Source organism: Podarcis liolepis (genome assembly GCF_965112155.1).
Source record: "Podarcis liolepis genome assembly, chromosome: 1".
NCBI classification, from domain to species: Eukaryota; Metazoa; Chordata; class Lepidosauria; order Squamata; family Lacertidae; genus Podarcis; species Podarcis liolepis.
The window spans coordinates 15,316,310-15,339,751 of record NC_139554.1 but is presented as its reverse complement, the minus strand read 5'-3'; the positions used below and the strand labels follow the sequence as shown (position 1 = coordinate 15,339,751).

General features: G+C 40.0%; 1 protein-coding gene across 7 annotated transcripts in view; it reads right to left on the bottom strand.

The window, feature by feature from the left end:
• Window positions 1-23,442, bottom strand: part of CDC42BPB (CDC42 binding protein kinase beta) — a 96,442-nt gene that overhangs the window by 56,449 nt on the left and 16,551 nt on the right. For all 7 annotated transcript variants that reach the window (XM_083516704.1, XM_083516706.1, XM_083516707.1 and 4 more), the window contains exons 2-5: window positions 15,106-15,197; window positions 4,375-4,458; window positions 2,658-2,753; window positions 571-719 (exon numbers count right to left, since the gene is read on the bottom strand). In XM_083516704.1, coding sequence (XP_083372830.1) covers window positions 571-719; window positions 2,658-2,753; window positions 4,375-4,458; window positions 15,106-15,197 — 421 coding nt within the window. The remainder of the gene's footprint in view (window positions 1-570; window positions 720-2,657; window positions 2,754-4,374; window positions 4,459-15,105; window positions 15,198-23,442) is intronic.

Below are 23,442 nucleotides of genomic sequence, written 5' to 3'. Positions count from 1 at the left end.
TAATTTCATCTTGCGAGGCACCACTGTATAACGTATCACAAAATCCTCTCCCCTGGAGAAAGACTTGCGGCATTTAAAAATTTGATGGTGTGTATTTTTTAAAGTAAGTTGGTGAATTACATTTTGACTGTTTAAATATAAAAGCTATGTTTTGGAAAGCTGAAAACATGGGACAAAAAGGACATGACCGACAACAGAACTGGTGGTGGAACCATTGCTACATATGTCTGGAAGAGTTGCTAACTCTTCTATCACTGTGAAGACAGGAAGGAAATAAAGAGCACCCCACAGGAGGGATATCATAGCTATTCCTGTTTTTACTACATCAATCTTATATTTATTTCTAATCTTCAGGTGAACATGTCAATGCTTATGAAGCCAAAACTGTACCACTCAAAATAAGAAATATTTATCAGCAGACTTGGTGTAGCCACAATGTATAGAGATGTATAAAATGTTTGGTTGGAGGGGGGGGGTTTCTGTTTTAAGAAAATTGCTTACCCCCAAGTTGTAAGGGTTTCCTCCACAATGTTATTTATTTATTCACAACCAACAAGACAGAATCCTTACCTGTGCACATAATGTAGCTGATGAATGGAATGTATAGCAAGCACCATTTCCCCAATGTAGAACCTGGCCATATCTTCAGGAAGCTTGTCTTCAAACTTGCTAAGTAAGGTCAGTAAATCACCACCCACATAGTAGTCCATTACTAAGTACTGAAAAAAATATGCAAAAACAAAATAAACAACATGGGTGAAAATCAATGCAGAATGCGATCCAACTGATCACATTCAGCAACTGCACAACCACGGCACAAAAGATGTGTCTGCAAAAAGAGGAGTCAAAGAGGCTGATGTCTTTAAATTATTACCATCCAATTTATTACTGGCTCTTCACCAGCAGGTCCTAGGGAGGGTTGCAACAATTTAAAATTCAGCATTAAAAGTTAAAGCAAATTAGAGCCATGGAAATAAAACACAGAAATATCAAAATGTATTTAAAATGTGCTTTTAAATTATTAAGTAATGCAGTTACAGGAAAGATGGAAAGTTAAGCTATTTCAAGCTTTCATACAGCCAGTTGCTAAAGTGGCCACAAGCCATCAAACATTTCTCTTCTGCAAGCTTCTGTGAAATATGGGAATGTGTGTGTGAGTGGCATGGTCCCAGCTCAAGAACTGAAGGAAGATGACATTAAGCTAATCAGCTCTAAGTCTGGTCAGTTCTAGAAACCTACACTACCTTGAGTGCGACAGATGAAAGGTGGGATGCAAATGTAGCTGAATAAATTGATCAAATAGTTGAGTTATAATGAAGGTGCCTGACTTAATTGCATCCAGTGAAAGTTCTATTTATTAACTCACTGTAGGTAACTGAATAGCTTTCAGGAATATTTTAGAGCATTTACACAGAAAACTGAGTGGCAATATTTTGCTATGAAAATATATTCCAAGAGCTATGGTTATAGAGTTGTCCTTAAGACTTGTAAAATGATGCCTTGGAGACAATCTGCTGGGTCAGAAGTTTGGTATCATCAGTTCTTGACAGGCAGTTAACTCAAGAGAGTACAGCTTAAGAATATGGGTCAGCCAGCAGTCAAAGATACTGACTGCTTGTCATGTAAGAATTCTGGGACTCTTGGTCAATACTGACAAAAATGCTTTCTGGAATTTAAATGATTTTAATTAAACTTTTTTTAAAAAAAAAATGCAGTATTTTCTCTGTGCTTTCCTATCTCCAAACCACAGGATGATCAGCGAAGAAAGATTTTCAAAAAACAATACTTCAAATTAAAAGATACACAGAATAAAATAAAGTGCAGAAACTGCACTAAAGGTGAGAAGGGTTAATTTGGTTTGGAAAACATAACTGTAAAAAAAGTCAAGAAAATAAAAGTAAATTTGGCTACTTAATCATTTGCGTACAGTAACTTTGACCAAGGTTCACGAGAACTGCATCCATTTCATATGGATAAAAGTTTCCTTGTCTGTGCATGTCTGTTCCTCAATAACTCTCTTCAAAGACACAAGCAAGGTATTTTTTTGCTGCAATTTCTCTGCAATAGCCCTTGGACAGTACAGCTGCCCTCTGCTGAGCCCAAGCCCTCCAGGGCCCTCCAAACATATGCAATGGCACTGCAAACCTAGGCATACTTATTAAGAATAAATCCCTTTTAAGTAAGTGAGACTGGCTCCTGGAGAAGCATGCATAGGATTGCACTCTAAAGTTGGAGTTTTTCTGTGTTTTTTCTCAGAAATATTTTAGAGCTGTAACTCAACATTCTAAAAGCCACAGTTGGCCCTCAAATCAGTCGTGCCACCCTGGATTTGAGCAGAAGAGCAGAAGCCTTGGGATCTTGTGTATAAAATAACACATAATGCAACTGAGACAAGGTAAATAACTAGAGAATAAAAGCATTTAATGAACAATTATCCATCTAATTCAATTCACTCTAGCTCATTACGTTTAACGCCAAATCAACATATCAAAAGAGGAAAATAAAGTGTATATGAATGATATTGGGAATCTGTTTTTCTTCCACAATAATGACATAAGCAGGCAGGCAGATAATGCTCTAGGTTAAAAAAAAGGTACCCAACTGAGAAACTAGGAGTCAATGCCCTATTCCTTTAAAGAATTGCAGCTTTCACATACCAAATAGTTTTCATCCTGAAAGGCATAGTGCAATGTAGTAATCCACTGGCAGTCTCCATTCACCAAAACGTCTCTTTCTTCTCGGAAACATGCAGTCTAAAAAAGGAAAGGGGAGTTCTTTTAAATATTTGACATCTTTGCAGAAAGCACAGGTGCAAACACATGTTTACACCAATTCTGCAACACACCAATATTCATGGCAAGGAACCATTTACAACTTACAATATATCAAAAGAACATTTCAAGACAAGTCCAAAAGGCTCAGTATCTTATTATGTGAATATTTATAAACCACCAAATCATAAAAAAATTGCATTGTAAAAGTTACATTTTTGTTTTACAAAGTCAAACATTCCTTTGATCACCAAACTCGTTAACCATTCCCAACTGACCAATTTATACAATGGGTCTGATATAGCTTCTTAACTAGTCCAGAATTTTTATTTCTATATTTATTTCCCTCAGAGGGCACATGGACACAGCAAAACCATTTATAAGCCACCCAGAGTGGCTGGGTATAAATATAACAATATAACAACAACAACAACAACAACAACAGCAACAGCAACAACAACAACAACAACAACAACAACAACAACAGTAGTAGTAGTAGTAGTAGTAGTAAGAAAAAGAAGCACCGTTCAACAAATAGCAAAACCAAGCCATACAGAGTAGGGAAGGAAATGGTGTCATTTTCCTTTCAAACATCTGAACAAGCCATGGAACAGGGAAGTGACAGATTTCTAGCAGCAGCTAGAACTATATCTATGTGTGCAGAATAGAAACTATTTCCCAGGACTTCTTACATGAAAAATAAAGGGGTAACTAAAGAACTGGAGAGCTATGAAACTCTTACGATTGATAAAGGTTGTATTGTACCAGAGACTGGATATGCTATCCCTACAATGAAATGCAGCATCCAGTCATATATATGTCTGTCCAATGAAAACTAGGCACTAGACTTGTATGTGAACTTTGCAACCAAGTTTCCTTTATACTTCTGAGAGTTCTTGCTAAATGTCATATATGTCTTGTTATAAATTATCATTGTTTAGTTTTTTGCTAATGCATTCTTCACTGATTCTACTGTGATGCGTACTATGCTAAGATGCTTTATTTAGCATATTGTGTCCCAGTCTTTTTAAAGGTATGTAAAGGGTCTATTAAGGAATTTATAACATTTCTGAACCAAGTATTACATTTATTAAGGGACCAACACTGCTTCAGTGTTTTCCTTTCACAAATACATTCTGATCTTTTTTAAGGAACTGAAAAAATCCTCCCTCAATTAACTATCCTCCTTGAAGACTTGACTTTCAAATTGCACAAACTTACATTCTTTGTCTTGAATAATGCATTTAGCATGTGGCTCTGTATGTCATAGCAACTGAAATCTGAAGCCTCCATGTAGTCTTTAACTTGGTTTTATAGTAAACAAAAATCTGGCCAATATAATTCATGGTAAAAAAAACTAGGGCAGACTGTCTGGTAAACGAATACACAGTATTGCTGAGAACAACAGATGCCTCGAAGGGACTGTCAGACTTGATTGCATTAAAGCAGCTCACTTGGGGGGGGGGGGGATTGCAGGGAGGAATCAAGCTCCTATATGCTCATGCAGTAATTCTTTCTAATCTGGCTGAAGTTCACCGTGATTTTCTTTAATGCCATTTTTTTTTAAAAAAAGAAATCTATGAATTGGAAATACTGCACTTACCTCTGCCCTTTTAAGCATTTCCCATTTATTTAGAATTTTCATTGCATAAATGCGCTCCGTGCACTTCAATTTAACAACTGCAACCTGGATTTTTAAAAAAATAAAAAATGAAGTCAATGACATTTTAGCAATTTTGAATGGATTGATAACTTCTGAAATGAAATACATTTTCTGATGAAGAAAGTATATCACAATACGAATGTCATCTTACATTACACCCTACTGTAAATTTGTGGGAGATCAACATACTACTGATAATCAGTTTCATATTTAAATAAGGACCACTGGGGAATATACACATGCAAACCTGCACATCCTAAGGGTAAACCGTGGGTCATGTGTCACCAAATACCTATGAACAAATAAATCGGAAGCCTTTTATATGAAGATGTCGGGGGACTGTACAGGCGACAACCATTTCAGGCGCGATCACCGATGTGATGTAATGGGGCAGGGTATGCTTATACACGCTCCAACGACAAGCGTGGTGGTCAGGAATGGAACCCCAGCACAAAATGGTCACTGTCTGCACATTATTTACCAAAAACAGCAGTATTTGTTTACTATGGGATGCATATCATTGTCCTTCCATTCATGAAAGAGTCTTTGATTTAGTAGAAGTGTCCACTAACAGAAGACACCATTCTGGTTGGAATGGCATTACTTATTTTGATAAGTGTAATTGTTCTCTTTGTTTTAATAACTGAACATTACATTGGAGAGCTGGCCCTGGGATCTCATGGTGAAGGGTGTGAAGAATTCTTATAAATAAATAATTGGGGGAGATTTTGTGTGTGTCAATTCCCACTTCCCCCTGCTGTCCCCTGAACCACTTCTAGCAGGTTCTGGAAGGATTCCCAATTTATGGAATAGATTTTCAGGGTACGGGGGCTGCTATAGTGAGAAGGAATTGATGAAAATCATCTTCCCCTGCATTAGCAGAAGCATCTGTTGGATAAAAGTCCCTTCTGCAAACAGAAAAGCACAACTGGATCCAGCCCTATGTCTCAAGGGGGGGGGGGGGTCTGGATCTGGCCAGCAGGTCAGGTAATTATTTCTACCACCCTTTGTGGGCCAGCTGTAAAGCACCTGATATTGACAAGTGGCCTGTTTCTGCATGCACGGTTTGAAATCAAACCACACTGGCAAAGGCATAATTCACGAAGCACTGACGATTTACTACTCATTAGATCCTAAGAAACCACCTGGTTATTGTAGCTTGTGAAGCCTGGTACACAGCAATTTGCATAAGGTATTGCAGGTACCTGCACACCTCCTTCTGGCTCAGCTGCACCTTTACCTGCACAACTTCTGATGTTATATATGACTTCAGGTGTAAGGCAGGTGGGCATGGCTTAGCCAAAATTCCCTTGGGGCCAAATGGGGAAGCCTGCCGGACCTAATTAGGTCCACCAGTTGGAAATTTCACACTGCTCCTCTAGTCAATAAGAAGTTTATGCAGAGTAACCACACATAAAACAAGAGCTAGTGCCCTAGACACCAGTTTGAAGGGGGCCAAATTAAACAAGTATTTGAAAGATATGCACATAATGACCTATATGTGAGTATTGGGTAGCAACATGATTTTACTCCAAGACCAATAGAAAACATCTGTCCAAGCTTACGGTGCACACATCTAATACGGATCTGCAACCTTTATCACTCTATCATACACAGTTTAGGTGGCTGAAAGAGCCGTAGAGATTATGAACCTGTCCCCATTCTTCAGCACGTGTCAGATTGGCAAAGCACTGGAAACTCCTAGATCTTAGGGCAGCATACAATTTTTAAATGCCCAAGATTTTTCCAGCTCCAGCTCCATGTTTGCAAATTGTACTTGCGAATTTTCTTTAGCGCTATTGACTTGAGCACAAGCACAGAGAAGTTATTCTAGATTAATTCAATTATAATAAAAGTGATCATACACCCCTCTAAAATGAGCAAAGCAGACAAAAGATTAAGAGAAAAGCAAGTTGTGACCCACGGATTCAAAGCTGGCTCTAAGCATAGACCTTGGATGCAAGGAAACATGTTTTATGTTAAGCACCTTGGTTTCTTTCTAGGATTTCTTTGCCTTTGTCTCAGAAGGAATGGTCAGCCTTTTGGTCAGCCTTTCTGGTCACAGATAAGGCTGATAAAGAAGGGATTCAATAATTCTTTGCCTTTGTCTTGGATTGCACAGCAAAGTCAGCATTGCTGGCTCTCCATCTCTTGCTTTATTCAAAATATTATTCCAATTAAAACTTAGTTACTAACCCAGGACTTAAAGGATATTTCACTCATCTCTAACAGCTTTACTTAAAAGGCACTAGGAAGCAAGTGATGCAAGAGACTACGTTGGGTTAGAAGGCCAAATAAATTTGACCTGAAATGTGGACGTTCCCTATATTCCATAGCTCAATAAAAACAACTGTGGATGTCCTGTCACAAAAACAGAAGAGACTGCTCTTCAATGTAATGCATTTTAGAGACACTTTGGTGGGCGGGCTGGGCGGAACCCTTTGGCTACAGCTAATGTATCATTCATAGGAAGTTGCCTTATACTGAGTCAGACCTACTGGTCCATCTAACTCAGTACTGTCTACACTGACTGGCAGTGGCCCTCTGGGATTTCAGACAGGAAGTCTCTCCCCAGGCCTACCAGGAGATGCTGAGGATTGAATGTGGGACCTTCTGCATTCAAGACAGATGTTCTAATACTCAGGGTAGCTCTGCCTCTAGCTGCAGCCCTGCCCCAATGATGTTATTTCCTAGGCTAATATCATCACTTCTACTAAACGAAGATAATTTTGGGAGAGAACACACACACTATCTTAAAATCTGGGCAGCTAAGTGGGAGACTCATTACAACACTGTAATGAGTCTTGGAACCTTGACAATTGCACGTTTTCTAGAAATCAGTGAAGCAAGCACTAGCAGGTTCTAAAGAGCAGTAGAAAGTAGGATTAGTTTAGCTTTTCACTACTGCTGACATACAATTATAAGCAGAGCTGCTTATTCTATGAAATTTCTAATACCAACTGCTTATCTGGTATACGACTGTTTTCTTTTTTAAAATCTAGGTTTCATGGTTGCAGAGCTAAGTTCTAAAACACAGAAGCCACAACTGTGTGTGCCAATAGAAAACAACAAAATGCATTGGAATCCAAATACTACAATTCATAATAAAAAAGCTACTTAGAAGTTTCCAACTATATTCCTTTATCCCTCCCTAGCCTTGCAAATTTATTCATTCAAATGTTTATACCCTGGCTTCCTGCCCCATATAACATTGTAAATCTACTGACTAGAATGCCATTATTCTAGAGTCCAGGATACCAAATCAGGATCACTGGACTTAGGAACTCAACTCTGTTTTTGAGACCAACAGTGGTGATTGGAGACCCTCTGAACCAGAGGATGTTAAGTTCAAGGCTGCTGGTGTGGATTCTATATGACCAGAGTCCATAGAACCAGAGCAGGGACCTTTGCATCTGAAGTTTTTCAACTAGTAGGGTGCAGTGCTTTTTTTTCTCTAGAAAAATGGGTGCCGCTGCTCACCATGAAGTTGTAAAAGTTAAGTGTTCACTTTTTAAGCAAGGGGGGGGGATGCCAGTACTGCATGCCCTTGAGTACCCCACCCCCCGGATTAAAAAACAAAACAAAAACCACAGGAGAGGAAAACTGGAGGCAGAGGCCCAAACAATCATAGGTGACCTCTAGTCCTCATTGGAGCGATTTGCTCCATCGGAGCTCTCTGTGGTGCTGAAGCAACCAGGCTGCCCTGTTGGACCCCATGGACTCCTCTGGAGCACCAAAATACTGAGGAGCACCTCCGTCTGGCCTGCATGGCGGAACCCAATTCCAAATCTTCATTCAAACTCTTCCAGCAGTTCACTATAGATATTAAACAACATGGAAGACATAAGAATCCCATAGAGATTCCCTCAGGCCAAGGGAATGAGTAGAAGTTCGCCAGCACTACTTTCTGGAACAGCCTCTCTGGAAAAGAATGGAAGCACCATAAAACAGTGTTGCTAAGTTCCAGCCAAGCCAGGCTATGCAGAAGGATGCCATAATCAATGACAGGCACTAACAGCCAACAAAATCAAGAAAGGCACACTCCCAGCTGTCTGGTTTCTGGAGTAGGTCATCAAAGCTGTCTCTTTTCCAAAGCCAGACTTGAAGCCAGATTGAAATGGGTCTACATATCATCCAGAAAGGCCAAGAATTAAGCCTCAATGTTTCTCTATTTTACATTTTTTAAACTTTTGCTCCTGTTATACTGTCATGTTATACAGGCAGCCCGTTTACATACGTTCATTTGTGTGCGAACATGTATACATGCATAATGCTGAACTCAGAAACGTCATAAGGGTGTCAATGAAACATCATTAAAGGGGGTGAGATAGGGTGCTTGCAGGCTTTTTCTACGGTTTCAATTATACATGATTTCACTGATGTATGTGTAACCCCTGTGTAAACAGGGGCTGTCTGTAACTGAGTGTACTCTATTGACTAGCTTGCACTAGTGCATGCGGTGGATCAGTAGTATATTCTTAATTCAGTCCTATGACCTAGCTGTTATACAAACTCTAACCCCCAAATTTGTGAGTTGTCCCCAGACAGCTCATATACTTTGTTAGGTGGCATTAATCTAGCTGAATGAGGAGTAACTCCTTTGTATTAAGATTATTGCCTATAAACCAATTGATGAGTGCGGGATTATATCCCTCCTCGAACACACACAATTCTAACATAGGAAGACAAGAGAAGAAGTTACTGTAAGGGGTTGGGATAAGGGGTTATGCACAATAAGGTTTTAGGACCCAAGAGGTTAAAACAAAACAGAAATTGATGGATGCCCTATGCCTGTTTCAGCAGCAACAGCAAATGTAGCAGTACATCTTCCATAGCCACTGTCTAAATCTGGGCACTAGATCAGGCAGTCATTACTGCTTCGATTACATGAGGAATTTTCATCAGTATCTCATTCATGAAAGAACTACACCTTTGCACTGTGATTGGGCACTTAAGGCATGATCTGCATGGTTCATTATCAGTTTTCTGGCCACTGAAAAGCAACCCAGAAAACACAAAAGCATTTTTAAATCTATCTTCATACTGAGAAAATGGAATAATGATTAGCTATACTGAACTCTTGGATTTTTGCTCATATTAGGCATGGAATGTATTGTTGCAGAAGTGATAAATAACCTATCCAGGCAGCTATCCCTTTATATGATTCCCTGTTCAATCCAATCTGCTGCTTGATATTTTGAAAAATATGGTATTTCTCACATACGCGTGTCATTAATCATTTAAACGGACAACCAAGCTGCTGCCTGTACTTTGAATAAAATTCACTGTCTAGACTAAAATGTGCAAACAACAGCTACTAAATGTCCTTATTTGCTCACAAAATATATAAGAGTTCTTTTGGGGAGGGAAGAACCATTCTGCTCTTTATTCTATAGGGAAAAAATAGATTTGAAGTCATTTTCCCCTCTATGTCCCTGTCCATTTTGTGTGACACAGTGGACTTATCAATACAAAGCAGCTGTGGCTTTTAAGGAAGTGGAGCCATGGCTGCATCACACAACCAAAACCCCAAATCCTCTCTGTACCAGAAAATAATGTTTAGAACTTATGGGAGCAAGCCCAAATACTAGGTGTAAATTGAACATTGTGCTTTAATGTGAAGATCAGGCTGTATTGTTTAACACAGTTGACAAGAGGGGCTAGTTCTGTTTGTTGTTTTTGCTGCAATGAACTTTTGAGCGTTGAAACACTTAACATTTTCTTATGGCATAAAACAGGGACCAGATTCAACTATCAGTAGAAGCCAGCTCAAGGAATTCTGCTATTGCAATGTTGCGTCCTGCCACAACTCCCCCCAAATCTACTCTGGAGGGTCAGGAGAACCCCCAGAACAGTGTCAGAAACTGGAGTAGAAAAGCTAGTTGCCAAATGGCTTCTGGGACCTGGGTGGTGGGCACCAAAACAGAATGTCTAGTAGCCGGGAGGGGGGCACAACACTTTTTATTTATTATTATAGTAAGCATGGATTAATATGCAATTCACAAAAGTGATACATTTTTAATATCATATTTGTAGCCTAAATTGTTAATACAGTGGTGCCTCGCAAGACGAAATTAATTCGTTCCGCAAGTTTTTTCTTCTTGCGAGTTTTTCTTCTTGTGAAGCACAGTTTCCCATAGGAATGCACTGAAAATCAATCAATGCGTTCCTATGGAAACCGCCTTCAGACCAGGTCCGGGGACAGTCTGTCCCCCGACCTCATCTGAAGGCTGGGGGGACGGGGGACAAGGGCTTTTCTTCCCACCGCCAGCCTTCAGAAGGCTGTTCTGAAGGCTGGCGGTGGGAAGAAAAGCCCTTCTCCCCACCTCCCGCCCCGCAAGCTCCGGGGACAGGAGGGCTTTGCTGCCGACCGCCAGCATTTTAAAAGCCCCCGCTGTCCCGGGGCAATTTTAAAATGCTGGCGGGCAGCAGCGAAGCCTCCGCTGTCCCGGGGCAATTTTAAAATGCTGGCGGGCAGCAGCGAAGCCTCCGCTGTCCCGGGGCGATTTTAAAATGCTGGCGGGCGGCAGCGAAGGCTTCGCTGCCGCCCGCCAGCATTTTAAGATCGCCCGGGACAGCGGAGAAGTCTCCGCTGTCCCGGGAAGGCAGGCGGGGGGGAGCAAAGACTTTTGCCCCCCGCCGGCCTTCAGAAGAGGTCCAGGACCGCTTCTGAAGGCCGGTGGTGGGCGAAAGTCTTTGCTCCCGACCGCCAGCATTTTAAAAGAGGTCCCCGGAGATTTCCCTATGGGCTTTCTTCTTGCGAAGCAAGCCCATAGGGAAATTCCTCTTGCGGAACGACTCAAAAACGGAAAACTCTTTCGTCTTGCGAGTTTTTCGTTTTGTGAGGCGTTCGTCTTGCGAGGCACCACTGTACATGTTTAATTTTGCATTTACAATAAAAATACTGGTACCATACTTAAGTTTTCAAAACACTCTACTCTTTATTGTTAAACGCCTTAACATATTATCTATCCTTAACATATACTTCAAGGCTTCAAAGCACATACATTTCATTAATCCTTGAGTGCCAGCCAAACGCAAAAAAAAGGCACCCAGACTTTTTGAGGTGCTCACAAATGGAAAATCTTTAGGAGCAAAGTGCACCTGGTGCCCTGCTAATTTCGAACACTGCCCCAGAATAGTGTGCAGAGAGATGAAGGAGGAAATTGCTCTGTTAGGCAAGCAGAAATGCTTTCACTGAAGGAATGACCTTTGTTACACTGAATTCTACCTTATGTATTTGAGCTGCTGCATGATTCTTTGTTTTAATATAATGAATTTGTTTGCCTTTACCATGAAATAATGAACACCAATAAACCTAAAATTAGCCTCAGTGGCTTATTTATATAAAGAATTCTTCTGGAATATTTCTTGGGGGTGTGTGACATTAAGCAACTGAAAAAGCCAACATGGGTACACTAACCTTTTCTTTAAATGCTTATCATATTAATACATATTAATCTTCAGCCTTTTTGAACAAGGTTATTTAATTAAGAAAAGCTATATAATGTAAACTAGCACTTGCATAGTCTAAAGCTGGTCTGAGCATTTTCACAAACATGCTTTACTGTTCTACTGCATTTCAGAATATATCTAACTTGTATGTACTATATTTGAAGGAATCCTTAAAATACTTCTCAGGCTGAATAAATTTCTAATAAACTAAAACTATTTAAGATTCCATGGATTATAGATGTTAAGACAGCTTTCCAGATTAAAGATTAAAGTACAGCAAGAAAACCCATCTTCCTGGGTTTGTGGACAGAACTTAAGTGCAGAGTTACAATGCAAAACCTCTTCCAATCAAGGAGAGGGATCAGTTGGAGAACTGTCCCCCCCCCCGCCCCGGGTTAGGGAAGGTAAATCAAAACTAAATGTTCTGCTATTTTAAAAATCTTATCATCAATAATAATAAAATAGGTAATCACTCAATTAATTAATTAATTAATTAATGGAAACAACAGAAATGTAGAATAACAGGATGTTTTTCTCTGTTCCTTTCCCCAAATCGGAAGCCACTGATAGAAAACACAAGGAGAAAAAGAACATATTCTGTTGCAAATGCTATATGATAGACAAACACATACACCATATACAAGCCAGGAGCTGGTAAAGCTCTAAAATAGGATACAGGAACTCCACCAAATTAGAACAGACAGCAACATCAGGAGCAAAAAACTGACCGATTGCTTCATTGATGGGTTCCTATTTAAATGAATTTGAAGAAAATCCTCTTTCCAGGACACATTCTACATACTGCATTATAAAAATAGACCATGCAATTGTAAGCAGAAATAAAATACCTTGATAGTATAGGTAACTGTGGTCTCTTCTTAATATTTTCTCCTTTATCTAGTCTCTTTTCCAAAACACAGCACCACACATGTCACCTTCTACAGATGACCCAGAGGGGCCCATTCTAAAACACTATAGCACCTAAATTTAGGTAAACACAGCCACTCTTCATCCACATGGCAGAAAGAAAGCATTCCCTTGTTGACCAATCAGAAGACAAAGCAGCACATCATTACCTATACCTTTTCCTAAACATGCAATGAGCATGCACCTGGGCCTTTAACAGTCCTGCATATTTACAAGACATGCACCTGTCCTTTGCACTTTGATGTGGAGAACACCAAAGCAACATCAATAGAATCATCACAGCAAATATGACTGTTGGGATGGGAGAACATGCATGCTGCTTAGCCACACCATATTAAGCAACATCATTCCACAACCCAAAATGCCATTTTTATTAATTCAATAGTGCTGTAATCAATGGTTTCTAAACAAAGGCTTGAGCTTCCCACTCTGAGGATTATGTAAACTTTTTATCTAACAAAAATACAATGTAATGGTCTGAATTAAAAGACATAGTAATAGCTTATTTAGAACAGTGCCACTGCAGGTTAGCTAATCTGTTCTAAATTTGCAAAATGCTATAGAGGGAATCAAAAAATAAAATTCCTAGACTACTGACGCAGAGTATACTCTGAAGAGTATAATGGTCTCTCCTACAAACCGCTAGAAGCGTAGACGTGTAGCTCAGTGATAGAGCATCTGTCTTGCATGCAGGGGGCCTCGGGTTCAATCCCCAGCCTCTTCAGGTTGGGGAGGAGAGGGTCCCTGTCTGAAACCCTGAAGAACCAATCAGTAAAGACAGGACTGAGCTGGATGGACTAGTGAGTCTGATTCAGTATAAGGCAGCCTCCTAAGTGTTCCCGAGGACTGGAAATGACCCTTTATAAATTAAAGACCTGATTTGTTGGGGAACCAATACCATGCAATAAACGAAGGCTATTAACCAAAGGCTAGACTTCCAGTTCAGGGTCTAGGACTGGAAATACCACTGATATACAATTTTCAATTCTCTTTCCGTTCAGCTTGTGTTTCCAGAAATCAAGGATGCTGAGGCAGGTCAATGATTAAATCTCCCATGGAAATATAATATCAATGCAAGAGATCCAGTTGCACGAGCAATGCCCTTGTTAGTTCAGAAGCAGCTCCGCATGTTTCCCTAGCAAGTGGTAGCTCCAGCAACCTTCAAAACCAGCTTCTGGTGCATTGTAATGAGTTGCTATTGGGAAGGGGGTAGGAAATGAGAACTCCCAGTTCACATACACAAGCCTAGGAAGAACCTAAAGGGATTATGCAGTTGCAGCCAGATTCTGCTGATGAATCCAAAGAACACCCTGAACTCTTTTCAGCATGCAACATTCTCCCGGGATCCAGTACAATTAGTTAAGTGCTGCCTGAGAAGGCAGAAGTACTTGCCCAGACACCGAGATAGCCCTTTTACCAAAATAAATCTCACAGTATTGTATATGACTGAGAAGGCTCTTAAAACATTTATTCCACTCCCATTTATCATGGAAGCATACATTCCCTTGGATTTAACAGAATGCTATCTTCAAGACTAAACATTATGCGTTATGTTTCTTTACCGTCACTTTGCTAATTTAGCTACTATCTTTAGATGTGATTTCAAAAATCAGGCCTCAATAGAAAATAATTAACAAACAATTGTCTACATTTTTCACACTATATCCCCATCAATAAAAGCTAACATTTTTTCCTGTGCACTTTTACAATTCAGATCACTAGCCACTACAAACCTTTTGCCTCTTGCTAGGCTAGCCGGAATTCCATCACATTATGGGTTCTACCCAATAATGTCATGGAAGCATCATTGATCTAGAAGTGGAGGGGAGGGATTTTTTTGCCAATTTCTCCTTCTTGCACATGCTGTCTTTCAACTCTCTGGAGCAGATTTTTAGGGTTGCAAGGAAAATCAGTGAAAGCTGTATTTTCTCCTCTTCCGTTAGTGGAGGCCTCCATTGGATCAAAAGCTCTTCCACAAAATGAAGGACCCAACTGGATTCAGTCCTATATGTATGAACTGTTCACCCCTAGGCTATGGCAGCTATAGAGTTAAATATTCTAAAAGGGTGGGGGAATTGGTTTAATTTAGCAAATACAATAAAGATTCCTGAAGCACCTTAAAACCAAGCTATTTTATTGTGCCATAAGCTTTTGTGGTTTGGAGTTCACTTAGTCCAATGAACTAGAAATAGTTAAAAGAGAAACAGTTTGAAAGTAAAGCATGCAGTGTATTTACCAAAAACTTACAATAGACAATGTATCTAAAACTGAGCTCCAATGGCATCTTACCTCACCAAATGCACCTCTCCCAATTACTTTTATGATTTCAAAGTCATCTCGATGAAGCTGCATTTCTTTCACCAGCTGAGTAAATGGTTTCGCTGTTGAAAATAAAGAGAAAATCACAAATTAAAGTCTAATATAATATCCCAACCTTGCAAGTGAATCCCACAATGGTTACTGGAATGCCATCTCACCTATACAGGTATTAGCAACCTATTGCATGTTATCACTAATTTACAAAAGTTCCCCACCTGAACATCTTCTTTACCTAATACAAGTAACTATTCATGCAGCTCTTTATAAGCTAACACTAGCCAGTTTCAATCAGCATTTTTGTTTCTAATGTTACCTTGCATTAGAAATAGCAACAGAGGCTGCAGGGCCAAATCCAGACCTTGGAAGAGCAACACTTTGCCCCCCACCCCAGTTGTCTGCAGGATGTATTAAGGAAGTGATTGCTAACAGAGAGCTCTAGGAATGAAATTTGTTGAGTTCATGAGGAGTGGGGGAAACAAGCCTGACCTACTATCTTTTAATCTCTCACAAAAACTAGCTGCAGATCAGTGTTGTACAAAGACTAGTCAAATCAGTGTCCAGAAAAATTGTCTTAAAGCATTACATCAGTCACATAATAGAATGAAGCATATACTTAGAACATTTCAAGTTGTGCTTAAGAATAGGTTTATGCCCTTTCCCCTATTACAGATAGTGTATGTTCCAATAGGCATACATTCATTCCCTAGACAAACACACAAAAATAAGGTGCTAAGGGAAGTGTCAAAAATAAGGCAATAGCTATCCCTGGGTGTAGCACAGAAGTCAGCAGCTTAGCCAACAGGTCTAGCATTCTCTGAGTGTCCTGTCAAAGTTCTCAATTCAAAAGCAATAATAGCACCACTATTATGACAACTGAACATATGCATTAAGTACAGCCCATTGTTTTCACCACAATGGCACTTGGCAAGAAATTTGCAATACAGACAACTAAGAAATTACAGGAAGATGCAACTGTTGCCGCCTGAGCATATTTCTCTCCCAGGCCTAATAGCCTACAGCAGGAGTGGCGAACCTTTTCTAGCTTGCTAGATCGGTATCACCCTACCAGTCAGGTCAAATTTGACAGATGGGTGGGGTTCCTGACCTGCCAATCACCTGATGTTAGCAGTGATTCCATATATCATGTGGTTGTAGCCAGTGCTAGTCCAACTCAGAACAGACCCACTGCAATTGATGAGCCTAAATTAGTCATGGGTCTCCTCTAAGCTGGACTGGCAATGGATAAAATCCAATGTATTTATACTTCAAAATGAAGTTACTGCTGTGAACTCATCTTATTAAATACAAACAGATATCTTATTGGAGAGGCAGAGGTACTCTGTGCATGCCATTTATTTCTGAGGCTCACAATTTTAATTTATCTATCTCACTGTTCAATTTAAACTCCTTAGATTCTATTAAATGCTTTGACTAGATAGAATATTATGTGCAGATTTTCCTTCTCAGTAAGCCAATTGACAAAAGCTTTGTATGACACCTTTTTGAAAACGAAACAAAACATCCCACCAGAAGATCTGGAGTCTCATGATAAGATAACACATGTTATTAACTAACTCACTCTGCGCTCCCCTCATATTTTCAGACATAGTCACATTTATTTAGGTGAATGGAAAGGGCCCCACAGACCAATTCCGCTGCTGCAACTCATACAGACAAGAAGAGCAGAGGAAAGCACAGGAACCAAAGGCTGCTGTGACTCATTCTCATTAATGCTAAGCCATGGCTTAGCAGTACAGCTGAACCAGATCACTGTGGTCTGGTTCACAGTCAGAAAAAAATTACTCTTCTTACAATGACGGGTAACATAGCTTTGAGTGGGTTTTTAAACACCTAGTGTCCTAGGGCAAATTATCCCCAGCCCCTTTGAGCCGAAAACAGTAAGTATGATAACATGTTCTTCAAGCTTTAGAATGGAGGTAAAACTTAGTGGAGCCTCCAAACATTATTGCAACACCATTTTAAAAGGTCAGGCTCTCTTGTGAGCCAGAAGGGTACTACTGGAATCAATGTAATTGCACAGATGATAATGTTGACTACTATATAAACTTATATACCAACCTTCATCCGAGGATCACAGAAGGGTTACAGTATAAAAACACAAAAATGCATAACAACAAACAAAACAATCACCCCTTCCACAAATGCAGTTTAAAAAGCCATATATTGCTTAATTAGTTAAAGGCTTGGGAGAATAGAAATGTTATCTCCTGGCACCTAAATATATGTGATGAAGGTGTCAGGCAAGCCTCCCTGGGGAGAGCATTCCACAAACAGAAAGTCCATAGAAAAGGTCTCTTCTCTCCTTGCTACCCTCCTCAGCTCTTGTGGAGGAAGCAGACAGAGAAGGGCCTCAGAGGTTGTTCACAGATTCAGGGGCTGTTCATATGCAGTGCACAGTCATTCCTATTGAATTAAATGTACACAGGAATAACATAACCTAGTGCAACATGCAACCTATCTTGAGACAGAGAGCAGTCTTTGCAAATAACTTTTAAAATGATTTTTGCAGTCAAGCCAGAGCTACATATGCAAGACTTTAGGAACCAGTGCAGGAACACATTAAGATTTTTACTGTGAAAACTGCTGTAAGAGAAGACTCTGGAGGCTGATAAGAATGCTGAACAGATACTGAGGCCGTGGAATTAATTAATACTGAGAATAATACCTAAAGTTACAAGAGATTTCAGGGGAAAATATTTTCTGCTTTAACAATCAAAGAACAGAATGCTGCTTTATGCTTTGATTTCTACTGTTACCCCTTCAGAATACTTCAGATCACTGGCCAAGCCTCTTGTTTACATCATATTTTAGTGTGCTTTCTTTTTTAAGAATGTGGAACAGCAGCATCCACAGTATGCAAGATTAGATAGCTGGGTAGGTCTTAATGGGTCTGGCTGCTTCCCCAGCAAGGCATGCTTCAACAGCCTGTTCCATGATATTGCAGTTAATACTTTCCCCATCTGCACACAGACTCACAAACCTGAAAGTCTTGCGCATGTGGTATTTTCCAGACACTAACTTGCCTCCTAATTAATGTAGTCTAGATCCTAATTAATTCAGCATAGAAGAGTGAGGTGGTAGGCTCTTGAAATGGTGGTATGAATTGCACCACTCCAGAGTACAAGCAGAAGACATTTTCGAATACTTCATGGAATGAAAGACTCCCTGCAAACAGAAAACTAGTTCACTCCTCAGAAACAGAGCTAAAACATTTTCCCCTCATGAGTTTTTTTACTTACGGGGGTAATGGGAAGGGAGAGGAAAAAATGAAGAGATGCGGAAGTAGATTTAAAACGTTACCTTAAGTAGCACAGTTCATTCTACAACCTGAAGATTCTGCCATTTCAAACTGCTGCATGTATAAGATCAAACTATAGGCAAATCATGATTTAGGGCAGAAATCATTTTCCAAGGCATTTCTCCTAGACTTAATATGCAACAGTGATAGCCAACCCCTGCTCTTAACTGCCAGCATGTAGTTAATCAGTGGCATACTGACATCTTTTTCACATTTTCCCGTCAGCTTCAGCAGGAAACACCCATGTGCTGTTTTGCAGTACAGTACAGCCAAATTAGGATTTAAGGCACTAAGATATGAGATTATGTGTATCCTCCCTCTCTTTTGGTGTGTACAACCATCGTCAATTCAAGTTACAATGAAAGCATGTTCAGTTCAGTGCTCATTTTAAGAACCTTAGAATCTCAAATCTGGGTTCAATTTATCACATGTTACTGCATGATAAGACTGGGTGATTTATCCCTCCTCACTTTCTACACCACACCATTTTATAAGTATCCATTATGTTCTCCCTCAATTTTATTCTAAGTATTTTTTTAAAAAAAAACCTTTCCTAATAAGCAAAAGTAAACTAACCTTTTGATCATTTCTGCAAATGAAATGAGACCATCAGAAATGCACACTTATATTCTAATTAGGAAATACCATGCTGTTTACACAGAGTGATGTTCAATTTGTAATGTTACTAAGTGGCCTGGATACAGCTACATACGGTACAAATTCAAACAAGCCTATCACACTGAAGAGTTGTTAACTTTCCCTCTCCACACCCACACTCAGTGTGAGTAGGGTGTCTGTGTGTATGTTACTGATCTGTACTGACAACACAGAAAAGGCTTTAAATACTTTTAAATTAATTAATAAAAGGAGAACAAAGTTTCTCAAATTGTTCCCAACTTTGTCTGTCTTCCAATCATATCGTTTCTGTAAGCTATGACATTGCAGTGACGTACCATACATTGTTGAACCATTTGTCCTCAAAATTATGCAAGTTCACCATTCAGCTGGTTTGAGTGTTGATGCTGTAACCTAAAATAATTTATATTTGAGTGTTGATGCTGTAACCTAAAATAATTTATAGAGGGCTCATTGATATACTATGAAGATTTTAACTTTTATTGTGGTTTCAGAAAGGGTGAAATGAGAGCATATTAGAGAACGTATGCTATGAGGAAGTATCATGGAAACTAAATAAGAACAAAAGATATACACCTTTAATCTGAGTCTCCTTTCCAAGAAAAAAAAAACACCTCTCTCTTTGTAACCAACTTGAAAACTGAATCATGATTTCCTGGATCTGTCACTGCATCAGTTTACATCCAAGCAACCAACATGCCTACCTTCAACAAACTGCATGCTTAAAAAAATACTGCAACAGTAGTTGAAAATAAAGTGAGAGATAAACAACAGAGGACAATGTGAGCTGTCCATGCGGCATTATAGATACTATAGTGGTACCTCGAGTTACAAACGCCTCAGGTTACAAAGTCTGCTAACCTGGAAGAGTTACCTTGAGTTGAGAACTTTGCCCCAGGATGAGAACGGAAATCGTGTGCCGGCGGTGTAGCAGCAGCAGGAGGCCCCATTACAGAAAGCACGCCTCTAGTTAAGAACAGTTTCAGGTTAAGAACGGACCTCTGGAATGAATTAAGTTCATAACTAGAGGTATCACTGTACTGAATGACCTCAGAATATCTTCAGCGTGAACTATAGACACATTCATGCTAATTAAGGAATTAACTAGTCCTCATAAATTTAAAATACTATTTGAAAAGGAACTAAAAGAGATTTGCAAACAAGACTAAGGAAACCCTCACCAATGTTAGCACAGCTGTCTCAAGACTGTGTGTGAGGGACAGTATTTTCAGTTGTTTTTTAACTGATCATAGGAAATTTGCCTTATACCAGACCAAACTCTCTAGGGCACTACAGTGTATACAGATCTGCAGCAGTAACTTCTGCTTCTCTTATAACCCTCTACCTGATCCTTTTAACTGGAGATGCCAGCAACTGAACACAGAAGGCCCCAGTTTCAAAGAAGCAGCTCCACAACTGAGCTAAGAGTGACTTTTCTAATTCACATATAGGAGGAGGAAAGTACTCATTTTTTTAATATCTGGGTTGCCAAACCCTTAAACTGATTGTGTTTTGTGGGTATCAGAGGCATAGCGTGCCACTGACAATATACCTACTGTGTTGTAACTTGCCATAACCTGCTTTAGTTTAATAACCTATCTGATAAACAGTACATCTATACTCATTACTAGTAGCTTTCAAAGCTGTAGGGCAGGCAACTCTCCCTACAGAGGCACAGACAGCTGCCAAGGGAGGCTCAAGCTCCTGTGTATGTCAAAACACCAAACCTTATGTTGATTTATGCACTAGGGTTCAGCAAGAAGGCATGTGACATCTTTGCTCCACCCAGCACCTCCTGTATAGTGTACACCTATAGCACCTCCATGAAGCCTGGGGCTGTGAGGGACATAAAGAGCACCCACCTAGTGAAGAAGTCACATGGGGCAAACTTACAGCTGCTTCAACAGCCAGAAGATTCAGCTGCAGAATGGCATGTGCTGAAACAAAGGAATGGGGAACTGACCTTTGCCCTGACTGTTGTATTACTGTTTATTTTATTGTGTTTTAGAGATATTGTAAGCTGCTACAAGAACTTCAGTTAAAAGGTGGGGTAGAAATACTCCTAAATAAATAAATAAAGCAGCTGTTTTAAGGCTTTTGGTTTTGCACTTTAAGGTATATTGTAAGAACGTGGAATACTGTTTCTGCACTTGTTATTATGAGAGAGAAAACAGCAAAATGAACCCTCGGTTGTCTCCAGCCACAACTGTTTGCTATGTCACTGTTTGCTATGAGGAGTGGCATCCTTGTGGTGAGTTTCACGTCCCTTCAGACGCATCATCCAGTAAAACTTGCTGCATCAGTTCCAGCCACCACTTAGACAGCTCCCCAGACCACGCTCTCAGTGCAGGCTGTGACACTCACCACACAAGTGCCCTGAATCGCCCAGGAAGACAGGGTGGGAGGCTTGTCTCCATGTGCTTTGGCAGAGACAGCACAATAATAAGCCTAGGATCTGACATTTGACTAATATTGAACAGTTCTTTTCTCTAATTAATGAAATCTGAGAACACTTCACTGATAGTCTTTTAATAAAATAAGAAGAAGAAGAAGAAGAAGAAGAAGAAGAAGAAGAAGGCATTTGACATTCCTACTGGACTGAACTGATGAGGAATTCTTATGTTGGTATTTTTTGTGAAATGTAACTTTAAATTAGAAATGAAATTAAATTACTTTTTGTAAAAGAGGGGAAAGAACTAAATACCGTATTTTTTTGCACCATAACACTCACTTTTTTCCTCCTAAAAAGTAAGGGGAAATGTCTGTGCGTGTTATGGAGGGAATGCCTACGGGTGGCATGCCTACGGATTTTCCTCCTCTAAAAACTACGTGCGTGTTATGGTTGAGTGCGTGTTATAGAGCGAAAAATACGGTAATTGCTAAACAGATTTTCTATAGTAGTTGGGAATTACAATACCATTGTCCTGTGCTATAAATATAACTGAGTTTCTGAACAGGTGGGTACTTTATGCTTACAAGTCAGTAACACAGCATGATAAATCTGAAACTAGAAGTCAATGAGATTTGAGAATAATCCTCCTTAAAGGAGAAGTTTTCTATAGAATGCTTGCTGAAAGTAAAAGCAGTTTTGTGTTTACTGTTGGGACACAGTCTAAAGATTTATACAGAACTTATTTCCTACTAAAGAGAACTACCAAAGAGCAATGATCAGAGAACACATAGGTGTGGCACACCTTTCTGTTCACTGTACTTTCTCTTAATAAATGGCAATATACAACCAGCCATCTTCAACTCTGTCCCACACCCTGTTTCATTTCCTCAGACAGAATTCTAACTGAAAGGTTTGTGAAAGTCAAACCTCTGCCTTGGGCAAAAATCCATGAAGACACATGAGAGGCACTCATTGCTGCTATTAGCTGTAATACTTGCAGTGATGAAAGCTATCCAAAGACTCCAATTGTGGACTTTTACATTTGTGATGAACGTTGGCCAAAAAAAGAGTTTTACAAGACTTTTTGTTTATTTGTTTAGCAAACTGCAAGTTCTACAAGGGTGGTGTCCCTTTCTGAGCGTGCTTGTTTGTCCACCATTCTCTGGATTTTCATGCTAGCCTACCCTTAAGAAATGTTGCTGTTTTTATTGTATATTGCCTTAAGACAATTGTGCAGAAGGCAATTAATAAATTGATGGCAAATTATGTAGGGGTTACATTCTGGGGATTGCGCCTAAAGCCAAAATGGCATATAGTCAAAATACATCGGGCTCAATGCCAGTGGGGTTGTCAAAGTCATTTTTCCTGGAACTCTGGCCCCCTTTCCAATTTTTTACGTTGTTTTTTTTTGCCACGCACATAAAGCTGAATGTGCATAAGTTAAATGTGTATAAATTGCTGCCCTACCATACAAGGCAACAGCCATAATACAAAAGACTCTGCTAGAAGCAACAGGTACAAAATAGGCCTGGGAGCACCTAAATCAGTGGTTTTCAACCAGCGTGCCGTGGCACCCTGGAGTACCTTAAATGATGGTCAGGGATGTCACGGACAACAATGGCCTCTGTCCCTCTTTCCTTCCCTCCCTCCTCTGCTGCCCTCTTGTATCTCTGCCACCCTAAGGCTTACACAGCTGTTTGCTGCAGCAGCCCTGGCTACAGGCTCCGCAGGCGAATGGTGCCTCTGGGGCTGACCAGGGGGTGCCTCCCAGGCCCCTGTGGGGCAGTGTGAGGCACCTTTCTTTGGGGAGGAGGCCCAGAGGACTCCCAAGGAGAGAGGAGAGGAGAGGAGGCTGAGGGAACACTCAAGGGAGGGCGTTTGAAAAAGATTGAAAGGCTGCCAGGTTTGCAGGCAAGGGGTGACATAAGTGGGCTCCTGAGCCCCACAGGGTGCCGAAGAA